At 30.3% G+C, this 13,224-nt stretch overlaps 1 protein-coding gene across 1 annotated transcript; it reads right to left on the reverse strand.

Annotated features, from left to right (window-relative positions):
- Nucleotides 1–1,204: 1,204 nt before the first annotated feature.
- LOC111677212 (probable palmitoyltransferase ZDHHC24) lies at nt 1,205–7,207 on the reverse strand. The gene is made up of 2 exons (XM_023438299.2): nt 6,800–7,207; nt 1,205–2,682 (listed from the first exon to the last, which is right to left on the reverse strand). The coding sequence occupies exons 1-2, from the start codon at nt 7,029–7,031 to the stop codon at nt 1,976–1,978; spliced, it is 939 nt and encodes a 312-aa protein (XP_023294067.2). The 5' UTR covers nt 7,032–7,207; the 3' UTR covers nt 1,205–1,975.
- Between the last annotated feature and the right edge of the window lie 6,017 nt (nt 7,208–13,224).

A 13,224-nucleotide genomic window follows, 5' to 3' on the forward strand; every position in this document is an offset into this window, starting at 1 on the left:
AAGTCGACTATTTTGTTCCAAAAAAGTCGATAACTCGTCTATCGTCTATGAAAAAAGTCGAAAAGTCGACTTTGTAAATAAAAGTGGAAAAAAGTCGAAAAGTCTGAAAGTCGAAAAGTCGGAAAAAGTCGAGAAAAGACATAAAGAAAATTTTTTATTAATAATAAGTAATAATAATAACGTTAAATGGCAACATTATAAATCTACGCTTCTGGCAACTTTATAAATTTTTAACTCTGGTCGGAAAAAGTCGAAAATAGTCGAAAAAAGTCGAAAATAGTAGAAAAGTCGGAAAAAGTCGAAAAGTCGACTATTTATAAAATATTAAAAGTCGAAAAATCGACTTTTAATTAAATGAAAAAGTCGAAAAATCAACTTTTAATTAAATGAAAAAACTCGAAAAGTCGAAAAATCGACTTTTAACTAAATGCAAAAAGTCGATTTTTCATAAAAAGTCGACTTTTCGTTTCAACTATAGAACCCTAATACTTACAATCGCTTGATGACAATTTCCAGAAATGATAACAAAATATATTTTTAATGCTCGACATGGGTGGTATTATTTATAATATTACAATTATACATATAATTAATAATACAATATATGATACACACAGTTCTGGGTTTTCTACTAAATTTGCTGGTGCTGTTCAGAATTAAAATGCTACTGCTATATATTTTCCCAGTTAAACGGTATTGTTCAAAAATACTAAACAATTACAATGGCAGTGTTGTAAATTTGCTATAACTTTTTTAAGAGAAACGATAAAGCAATAACATTTTAATTATATATAGTATAATTAATAATACAATAAATCCACACAGTAATTGGCCATATTCAAAACTAATTGGGTATGTGTTTTTTTTATGTTAAATAGATTTGAGTCGTTTATGACTAAAACGAGGATTCTGTAAATAGATTCAGTTAAAAAATCATATACAATATTTGACAAACAACATGTATTGTATTGCAAAATTGTTATTAACTTTTAACAGAATTATTTCGAAAAAAATCGAGTTTTAGTTCATAAGTACACAACTCTATTGTTAAAGCCGTGATACACCGTTGTCCGATCTTACAACGTTGTCAGTAAAATGTTTAATAATTGTCTGAACTTACATTTTTTCTTTTGTAACGTTGTCAGAAAAAGCATTAGCGAAAATATTACAAGACAAAATTTGTAAGTTGACAGTATTATTAGACATTTTCTACACATTTTACTGCCAACGTTGTAAGATCTAACAACCGTGCACACATAGCATTATACATACATATAGATCATTTATATTTAAAACATATAATATTAGGAAAATACATTTAGACATTTAGACATAGAGTAAAATAAATATTTTAAAATCTCAATAAATTATTAATAAATAAAGGGCCGATTTTACCCTAAGGGACAAAATGATGATTAAATTTTAAAAAAAGTTAAATATTTTTAAAATTCAAGTACCATTTTGTGCCTTTGTAGTATAGTATAGAAACGGTCCATTGGATTTAAAGGGTTTGGGTCTTAAAATATACATACACATGTATATCAAATGACTAATTTAATAATAAATGTAAATTTGGCACATTTATAAGATAATGATACTTTTGAAATGATGGGGTTCCTACCTATAGGAATCGTTAGGTTTTTATGATAAATATGAGTTTGAACTTACATGAGCTAAAAAGTACTGAACTAAGACATTGATATTTTAAAGGATAATTAATAATAAATGTTAATATTTAAACTGGTCATGAGATCTCTTCATTTAGGCCTAAAGAATTTTGTTATAAGAGAAATGTCTTAATAAAAATTCTAAGACTTAAGCCTTCAAAAGTTACAATAGTTTTTGATAAAATTATTAATACCATCTTAAAATTAAAAACACACATAATATATAAATAAATTAATACAGACAGACATACATATATATTTTATGAATTGGCCAATTATTTAAAATTTTAAAATTGCAAAATATTGAATTATTTTGTCTTCTTATCGGCTGTTTTGTCAGCCGTTTTTATGACCTTCTCAGCGGCTGTATTATCAGCCGTTATTACTGCCTTCTTCTGGGCAGTTTTGTCAGCCATTTTTACCCAATTAATACCATCATCTGGTAGTGGACTTTTTATTATGGGTGAAAGCCAAACTAAGTACATGTTTTTACCCAGAACTGCCTCGACATTTTTCTTCCATGATCCCTTATTGTAGGGGAAACCGAAAGCTCTTTCATAACAAACACCACCACAGAAAACACTTGGAGCATGATAGACCGACATTATGAAACTGTAGGCAACGGCCAAAATATTTAGATTATAGAACATCAAGCTCATATTATCAAATAGTTTGTCACTGAGCAGCATCAACATGGGACAGACAATTTTCACAACGGTTACCAAATGGAAAAAGATTCCATGGTGTAATACGAATAAGTACAATGAGTTGTAGACAAAGGCGTACAGAGAACCGATAAGCAAATATATGATGAATACCACGAAATAACGATGATTCTCCTGTCCTATACAACATCCGGTAAAAATGCAATGATGATCGCGTTTTAAAATGCACACCTCACAGGCCTCGCAATGCCAGCTGCGTGGTGGTGCCAACTTGTCACACTTTTCGCAGTGATGCCAACCCAGTTCCTCCAATTCAGCCTTACTTAGGCGTGGAACTACAAGGTTTTCAACTGTAATTGAAATAATAAGTTTATTGTAAAAACATTGGTTTTAATAAGAATTCTATTCTAATAAGCTTTAAGGCCGGAGTTTAGAGTTTTGCCTAAGGTAAGAATTTTAAAAACTTAGAAACAACTTCCTCCCTTAGTTTTCAACATAAAACAGGATCTAATACTCCTTAAGTTAAAAATGTATAAAAAACCTTTCAAATTCAAACATTTATGAATTTATTATTTTTTGAGTTCTAAATTGAAATATTTAAAGTTGGAAGTACACAACACACGTTTTACGCTGCGAAAGTTTAGCAACTTTCAACTTTTGACGCGTAGGCAGCTGATAAGGGTTGTATTTTCGGTACATATACAGGCCTATTCTGAGTAAAAAAACTCTCTAAAAGTTTGTTCCCTCACCTCTAACTGCTCGTGCTTCTTCAGAAAATGACTCTAACTGGAAATTAAAAACAAGTAGGAAAGTATAGTCAGGCATGGCCGACCATATAATACCCTACACCATGAGTATATTTTTAAAATGTTTACTTTTTATAAAGTAACTTGTTAAATATTACCATAATTCTAAAATATTTAAGCAATTTATTGATAAAAAACTGAAATTTCTAAATGAGGCTTTATATAGGTAAAATATGGGCCGATCGTCGGTAAATTTGGGAAAAGGAAATATTTTTAAATAAGAGTTAGTTTTGTTGAGTTTCATTGCGATACAAATGGTTACAAGTCAATTTTAAGGCCGATCCTTACGAAAATCTGCAGTGTCATTTTAATAAAACATATTTGTGCCAATTTTTATTATATAAAACAATTTTTATTATATAAAACATATTTGTGCCAATTTTTAGAGAGATAATAGAATATTTCACCTAGTTGTATGGGGGCTAGGTGAAATAATGGACCGATTTCAACCATTTTCAATAGGCTTCGTCCCTGTGCAAAAAATTATGGCACACTATCCCATTATAGTGTTGTAGGGTATAAAAAAATATGTTAATCTGCCGTAATACAGACGAATAAAATATTTATAAACTTAGAGACCAAAGTGACCTGGTCAGGTTTATGGTTAGTGTCTAGTCTACTAGTCCGGAGGTGGTGTGTTCGATATCCACCTAAAACACTGATTAAGGATTTGATGTATACCGAATTATACATTTTAAGTATACTTTGATGTCAAAGTATACATTTTTCTAAAGGATCGAGGAGCTACGCTGAATCCGAATCTGGCAAAAATTATCCATCATAGAGTTAAAAAAACCGTTTTTGGCAATATTTGAGACTTTATAACAGTGCGAAGGTACTGATCTGTCGATTACGATTACAAAGGTTTTATCTCTGACATATTCTTTCGTTATCAAGAAGTTTATACTAAAAAGGCTAAATCTCTATACAATTGGACATTCAGGTGACATAACAGATTTTATAAATAAAGGGATATATAAATCTTTATAAGATGATATATAAATTTTGAGAGGGATAACAAAAACACTTTTTTCCGTACAGTGTGATTCGGTCTAATGTAGATTTGTATTTTCTGGGTGTTTATCAAATTATAAAACCATCTAGCGATATCCTTTAATCCATCTGTTGAAGTAATGGTCGAGTCTAAACAAAAAGGGCTAGTAGCCGGTAATTTTCCAAAAATATTTCCCATAAATAGTGTTTCTTTGGTATTAGAAATGGGAAGGATTGTGGTTAGTATTCTAGTCTGGTAGACCTGAGGTGGTAGGTTCTATTCGCGCCTAAAACACTGGTTAAGAAACTCACAGAAGGCCCAATAGAGACATAGCTGCATTACTTTGGATTTGATGTATAACTAAATACCAAAGCATATATTTTTCTAAATGATTGAGGGGTTACACTGAATCTCTATTTCTCTATCCATATGGACATTCAGATGACATAACAGACTTTATAAATAAAGATGCCCTTGATCAATCTTTATAAGATGATATCTGAAAAACATCATATGATGGAGAAATTTCGAGCACAGTTCTCTAGAGAAGTATTCTTTGGTTTGTGAGTTTCAACGTTTTAAGTTTGTTTATGTTCTTAAGGGGTTATAAAGTACTTAAACAAATATTCATAATTTTGATCATTCCCATTATTTTTATACCCTCCACCACCATCAGTGGTGATAGAGGGTATATATAACTTTGTCATTCCGTGTGTAACACCAAGAAATATTCATCTGAGACCCAACAAAGTATATATATTCTGGGTCTTTATCAAATTCTGAGTCGATCTAGCTATGTCCATCTGTCTGTGTAAAACACGCTCACGATAAAACTAAGCAATAGAATTTAACCAAATTCACCCAAAATGTTCTTCGTTTTCCTAGGTTGGTATTGAAAATGGGCAAAATCGGTTCACATCGGGAAAAGTTCTGAATCAAAATTTGAAACAACCTCGAAAAAATTAGCATTTTTTACTCATTCTGATGTAATTTTCTCGAAAACTATGCAAGATAATTCCATAAAAATCGGCATACATTCGTTTCCATACAAGAGCTTAATCTCTGCGTAAAATCGAGAATCGGTCCACAATATCATATACCTCCCATACAAAAGTACATATTCCCGCAAATTTGGTTTTTTGTTAATAACTTCCATCGTAAGGTCGAAATCTTCACAAAATTTAAGAAGTTAAAATTTTATGACAATAGAATTTATTCAGAGGAAACATTTTTTGCCTGGGTCTATTATTTGTCATAGCTCCCATACAAGGTCCCCTCCCGAAAATAACTTAAACGCGCATAAATAATTACTAAATTAAGATATCGATATAAAATTTGGTACAAGTATTGCTCTTAGCTCCCATACAAGGTCCCCTCCCGAAAATAACTAAAACGCACATAACTCATTACTAAATTAAGGTATACATATAAAGTTTGGCACAAGTGTTGCTCATATACAGAGAAATAATATTGGGAAATGTTTTTCCGATCGGTCCATAATTGATCATAGCTTCCACACAAGGTCCCTCTTAGAAAAACACACATACAAGGTTCCCTTCCGAAAATGAGAAAAAACGCACATAACTCATATATTAGGTCCAGCCCCTAAAAGCGCTTTAACCGTATTTAAAGAGCATTATCAATTTGTGTTAAACAAAATTTTGTGTAGAACATAGAATTATATATGTATTTGTATTTTGAAACTCTCTAAATCTTTCACACATGCATACATGCAAATTACTAAATTTATAATGTTGAATAAATTTTCGAATTGTAATAGATTTAACTTTTGGGATTTTTTCTATTAAAGACATGAGAAAACTTATTTCTACAAATATTTGAATAATTAGAAAAGTTATAACATAGAAGTAGCTGGTGGAGGGTATTTAAGATTCGGCACTCTAACTTGTTCTTAATAATGGCAACAAATAAAGAAGTATGAATGTTTAGTCAGTTATGGCCGACCATATGATAGCGTACATCAGATAGTATGTTAAAAATGTGAATAATTTTTTAAATAATAAAGCAGCCTGATCATTACAAAAATCGATAATTATGAGCCCAAAAGCCCTATGGGGGTATGGGGTCTAGGCGAAATAATGGACCGATTTCAACCATTTCAACGAATAGCGTTCGTCTTTGGGCCAAAAGAAGAGTATGTGCCAAATTTTATCAAAGGTTTACATAAACACAAAGATGGACATAGTTAAATGGTTTCAGTGATTCTGAGCTGATTGGTGTACTTAAAGGTGAGTATAGGACCAATATTTCTGGGTGTTACAAACATCAAAACAAACGCATAATACCCTCCCACTATAGAGGTGTAGGGTATAAACAGTTAGAGTAGAAGTATTGTTATTTTTTGCTATTTCTCTTTTTAATATTTTTCAAAAAGTTTAACGACCTATTATAATAACAAAATCCATGTAAAAATTTTTTTCAACTTGTTTTCTTTAAGTTGAGATAATTATTCAAGAACGGAGGTTTAATAATATTATATAGAATTTTCAGGGATTCTTAGGAACAGTTAAAAAATGATCGACGAAGAAAAACTATGTGTTGATATGAACCACACACTAACTCACTCGTTGAAAAAAAAAACACTTTCAGTAAACATAATTAACGATTATGAAACATCTATAAATCACCATTTTGTTTTATACTTACAATCGACACTTGTATCGACAACAAGACATGCCGTGTAATTTCCCATAATTTCGAAAATCAAAATTATTGCAAGTACAATCGTAATGCAATACATAGGACTACCAGGTTCATGGAATTCCGGTAAAATTACCGCTAATTCGTAGACGAAAACAATCGGTACAAAAACATTGATCAATAGGAAACACAACCAATCGATCATATTTCGAGGTAAGAAATTTTGCCGTATTCGCATTGTTCTTATTATTATTATTCACTTTTTTCGAAATTGTTTAAAAATTAATTAAATGTTTAAGTTTTATATTTATTTAAAACTTGCACTAAGTTTGACACACGGCTAGACAAACAACCGGTCTAGACAAAATAACTCAGAACAGACACCTCATTCCCCGCGAGAGCAAGAAATGAAACTAAAATTAATTAACTCAAAATAGGTAGAATGAAACTTGCAAGTTTAGTTCAATGTTAGTGATGCTAAATAATATTTAAGTACTATTTTAGTTAATTGTATAATAAAAAATGTACTTTTGTACCATATATGCATATATTTTAAAACAATCTACATAAACAAAGTTTCAAGTTAATGTATTTAACCAAATATATAATAACAACTTTTTATATTTTTAATTAAACATGACAAAAAATTTAAAACTTTATTTTATTTACTTTAGTACTAAAAAAATAGCCTTTTTGAAGAGCAATTTGTACCCCCAAATTGATCATCTATGATGTATGTTTTTAACAATTAATAATACTAATTTGTTGCTCCACTTTCGTTCTTCTCCTCCATTCTCTATTTTACACTCTCTTTATCTATTCTAATGTTTCCCTTCTCTTTTATCACGTGAAATGTTTAAAGCTTATTGCAATTGATCATAATGATGTTCATTTTTTAGTTTTGTTATCTTATCGGTACTAGTTGGTAAAAGCTTTTTTGATCAATTTTATTGGTTATTGTGAATGAGTTTAGCAAATACAAAAATGACTTGTGCTCTTAAATTGAAAGCTTTAATTTTGAAAAAAAAAAAGATTTAATCATAACGATTAAATTAATTTAAAATAGGTACATTATTATTAAAAAATGGGTGGTACAGATGTAAAACATTGAAATACCCCATTTTAAGACGATCTACTTATGTTTGTCTGTCTACACAATAAAGATACATATGAAGATGAAATATTCCCAAAATGATCTCAATAAATAGCCAATTTGTTTGTATACCTACACCCCTTTACTGTGGAGGGTATATTGGGTTTGTGCTTGGGATCGTTTTCTGAGTCGATTAAGCTATGTCCTACCGTCCTGGCTTTCCATGTGCACCTTGTGTGCAAGGTACAGACCGCAATTTTCAAGATAATTGGATGAAATTTGGCACACACGCTTTTTTGGCATAATGACGAAACATATCGAATGGTTAAATCGATCCATTATTTCGACTAGCCCCCATACAATCGTACCGCCAAATTGGGCATTTGGGCTTATAATTAATTTAAATGATCTATTAGGGGCAGTCGATCTGTTTGTGTCCTGCTTTGTCCCTTTTCGGATCACTCCCAATTTGGTGGTTTGCTACAGCATGCAATTTTCGTAAAGGTGGGACGAGGTTTGATTCATTCCTACTAGGGTATTCAATTATTCGGGTTTTTGTCTTATTCGGTTTATTCGACAAATAGTTATTTGAGTTTTTACGTTAGCTGGTTAATAATCGGATAATTTAAAATTATTCGGTGATTCGAATAAAAGGAAACTAGATGTTATTATTGCTTTTAACAATAATTTTCTTCATATATACCCTGTAACAATTTTGAAAAAAGCATTCACACATGGAAAAGTTGATAAGTATGTGAAAATAGATTCCACTTATAGAATTGCGTACTCCGATTTGTATGTCCTTATAAAAGGATTTCAAAGTTTAAAAGAATACAAACGAATATTTAAAATATTTACATGTATTTTGTAATGCTAACATTAGTATCAAATGAAAGCTAGGAATCTGTACATTCTATCTATATTATTTACCTGTCTCACTTAAAGATAAAACGAAAAAGAAATTAAATTTAAAAAGGTTTCATTTTCGACTCAAAAACTTTAAAATACTTTTTTGTGACAAATTTTCTTTAAGATTTCCAATTCTTTCTGGATGATCTTGATGATTTAAAATAAATTATATTATTTCGAAGCAGAGCAACTCAGCTTCATTTGAAATTAATATTATTACCAACTTTTTAATATAAATTTGGCATTCCATCTTTTGAAATTGGATGTCTTTTAAACTTTAAAGTCCTTTTACAGGAGCATAAAAGCTGATTATGAAAAACTGATTACACTGAGTTAATACCAATGTCCACAGTTTCCTGTACGCATAGATTTTTCATATTTGAAAATAACTTTTGCACGGTTTATAAACAAAAATATTATGTTCACTTCTTTCACTTAAATTCTTTGTTTAGTTTTTTTTTATCAAATACTGGAAATTATTCCTGTTTATGTGAAATGATTTTCTATATAAAGACATTACTGTTTTTAAGATTTGAACACTAGATCAACTATAACTGTTGCTGAAAACTTTTTAGAAATACTTAAGAACACAACAATGTTCCCAAAAAACTGGTTGTAAAAATAAAAGCGATATAATTATTTCCATGATTTCTTTCCAAAAATCATCAAATAAATTTTCTTTATTATAGAAAATTGATTAAGAAATTAAGAAAAGAAGAAAATTTATTATAAAAATATTAAATTTTGTAGAAAATGCATAGTAATTTTACTGCTAAATAGTGAGTTTTTCTTAATCGGTTAATTGATAGAAATTTTTCGGTTTATTCGTTATTTGAAATTTGACAATTTTCATTTAATCGAACGATTAACCGTCAAAAATTAATCGATTAACCGAACGACGATTAATCGTTTGAATACTCTAATTCCTACTAACATAATATTATTGCCTAAAAAGATCTAATTTATAATGACATTGAAAATGTTTTATTAATAATGTTGAAGAGAAGATACATACCGAATCGTGTTCTGTGTCTGCACGACTTAAGCTGGAGGTCCACACAACACGTTCTACGCTTTTCGCATTCTATGCTTCTGTTAAAAAGGAGAATCAATGTATTTATATGCTTAAAGTTACAACCACAAAAGCGTAGAATGCCTTGACACGTAGAATGCTTAAAGTAGATCTATATTCTACACAGAACAAAATACAATTCTGATCAGCTGCCGACACGTCAAAAGTTGCTGAATAGACAGGTTACAAACTACAGTGTGTAACTTGTTAAATGAAAATGCAATATTTCGACTTTTTTTGACAGAAGCGTTTAACGCGTTGCCTCGTACAACGCGTGTTGTGTACCTCTACCTTAACGGATCTTTCCACCTTGTTCATCTGCGCTGCAGGTTGGTTTGTCACAAAGGTGAATCGAGGTATGATAAACTCCGTCATTACTTTTCTCTGACTGATTTTTTAGCCTAACCTTACCTATCTTATAGACATAAAAGATCTGAAGGGAAATTTATGTACTCACGTGGATTTGATTATAATCCAAATTTTTCCCAAAAAAATATAATTATTTGTAAAAAAAATGTCTTGAATATTTTTACGGTTTAGCTTCTAAAACCCCCACAATGATGTTAATTAAATGCACGAGATGTCATTTGTACATTGTACCTTATAGTGAGTACAAGTTCAAGGCCGTTTCATACTTTTAAAATCGTGTGACGGATGACTTTTTATAATATTGATTTATATATTTTTTTTATTCAATTGGTGTGTAATCTTTATGTTAATTACAATTGTTGAAATACTGGCTGGTGCCGTTGTTTGTTTTGATTGTTATTTATTTTTGTAAAATACGCATCACATTTTTTTTTGTCAAAATTATTTTTGCAAAGTATATTTTTTAACAACAACAACACGAAAAGTTATCGTGTCGTGTTTTAATTAGTAAGTTGCTAAAGTTGTTTTTTAAAATTTGTATAATTTTGTTTATTCATGTTTGATTTGTTTTTTTTTTCATTCTAAAAGAAGAAACAGGATAAAACTAAAGAGTGTAATAACAACAAAACCCAGCAGTTCGACGGGACAGTCCCGAAGTGACCACTTAACCTACCACTTGTGGTGGCCCCTAGCCACCTGACTACCCAGGTGACGAACCATTTTAACATGTTCTTGTCCTACGAGGATGTCAATCGTCACTCTACACCCTACAAAGAGACATTAAAGAGACGATTGCCTTCACTCTCACTTACAAAGGGGGCATTAAAGTGACGACTGTCTTCATTCTCGATTACAAAGGGTACATTTGTGACGAATGACCCAAAACATACGAATTACAGTCATCCAGGTGGTTAACTATTAGTGGAAATTACATTCTTTTTCATATGCATTGACTCTTTGTCGATGTCTTTTGCTGGGAACTGACCATTTAACCTGCCACTTGTGGTGGCCCCTAGCCACCTGACTACCCTGTTGACGAACCATTTTAACATGTTCTTGTCCTATGAGGATTTCAATCGTCACTCTACACCCTACAAAGAGACATTAAAGAGACGATTGCCTTCACTCTCGCTTACAAAGGGGGCACTAAAATGACGACTGTCTTCATTCTCGATTACAAAGGGTACATTTGTGACGAATGACCCAAAACATACGAATTACGATCATACAGGTGGGTAACTATTAGTGGAAATTACATTATTTTTCGTATGCATTGACTCTTTGTCGAACTGCTGGGAAATGCATAAACACATACATATGTATGTATGTGTATGTATGTATATTTTTTACATGAATAAGAAATCGTGTTTTTAATTACGCTCTAATTGGAATTTCATATATTCTGGTTATATATGGTGTTAATCGTTTTCATATGAGAATGTAGAAGGACTCTCTTATAAATGTGGGTATTCTACAGTAATTTTGTGGATGACAAATTTAAATCTCATTAATACCCATTTTTGGAGTTTTCGTTCCAAACTTCTAAATTAATCAAGAAAAATTATGTAAAACTCCGATTCTTAGAAGCCCAAGATATTTCAGTTATTTTACTATATCTTGGGCTTCTAAGAATCGGAGTTTTACATAATTTTTCTTGATTAATTTAGAAGTTTGGAACGAAAACTCCAAAAATGGGTATTAATGAGATATATGAGATATATTATATATATATATACATATATATATATATTATATAATATTATATATATATATATATATATATATATATATAATATATATATATATATATAATATATATCCATATATCCATTCAACATGCTTTCAAACACGTATTACTTTTTAAAACTTAAAAAAATGTGTGAAATTCTTTAAAAAAATAAAACACAAATTTGTGAAAACAATTTTCCAATATTCACAGATTATCCACATATAAACGTTTAACTTTACATATTGAAAAAAAAATAATTATTCTAATTCTTAACGTTTCACTGCAATATAACGTAGCGTAGATCAGTTATCAGCTTTCTAAAGGGGCTTTGAAAGAAATATTCTAACTCAAAATTTCACACCTGAATAAAGTCTCGTTACGAATATTAAATAATTTTACATACATTTATTAATAAAATCAATAATGATTTTAAATAAATAACAGCAGAAATAAAAATAAAACCTAATATTTAAACTATTTATGAAGATCGATCCTTTTACTGTCGATAAATAGATCTAATTAGGAAAATTTAATTACTTATATGAAATAAAGTAATCTTGGTAATTCTACATTATAACGATATTTTGTTGTTATTAAACAATATCGGGGTTTCCGAAGATTTTGTTTCTTTTTCCACAGAATTACTCACTCTCAAGCCAGTCAATTGTAGTCGAAAAGTATATATATATATTATACTTTCGTTTTCATTTTATAAAGTTCTACAGATGGCTCATAGATTACAGTGTATCCAGCCATTTCCAAAGCAATCTTGTGAATCTTGCAATCTTGTTACGCATGACCTTCTCACTTTATATCTGTGATAATTTGGGTATTCTGCTCTGATCTGCAATTAAAAAAAAAAACTATATTAAATATACAGAACACCCTGCCCACTACGGAACAGGAGTATTCAATATCTGTTCATTTATTATTTTCTCATGATTTTGTTTAATCACTTCTACTCCTTACCTTATCATTCTAGAGACATTAAGATTTGATCTAGATTTTATAGAAACTGAACAGAAAGGAACTCATCATGCCGGAATCAAAAACCCCATGTAGAACCTAAAAAAATCTCCAACGTCTTTCCTTTTCATTCTAGAAACTTTAATATTCGATTTATTTTTAAGAAACTGAACTAAAAGAAACTCCTTCCATTCCAGGACCACAAAACCCATGTTCAATCATTAGTCTATAGCACGGGTTTTAGATTGAAGAATACCGAAGATACCTCCAACATAAGTGCTGATGGACTCTTA

Source organism: Lucilia cuprina, chromosome 6, assembly GCF_022045245.1.
Source record: "Lucilia cuprina isolate Lc7/37 chromosome 6, ASM2204524v1, whole genome shotgun sequence".
Classification (NCBI taxonomy): Eukaryota; Metazoa; Arthropoda; class Insecta; order Diptera; family Calliphoridae; genus Lucilia; species Lucilia cuprina.

Coding starts and splice junctions, on each gene's coding strand:
- LOC111677212 (XM_023438299.2), bottom strand. CDS start 7,031: ATGCGAATACGGCAAAATTTCTTACCTCGAAATATGATCGATTGGTTG. Junction 2,683..6,799: donor TGTCGATACAAGTGTCGATT/GTAAGTATAAAA, acceptor TTTCAATTACAG/TTGAAAACCTTGTAGTTCCA.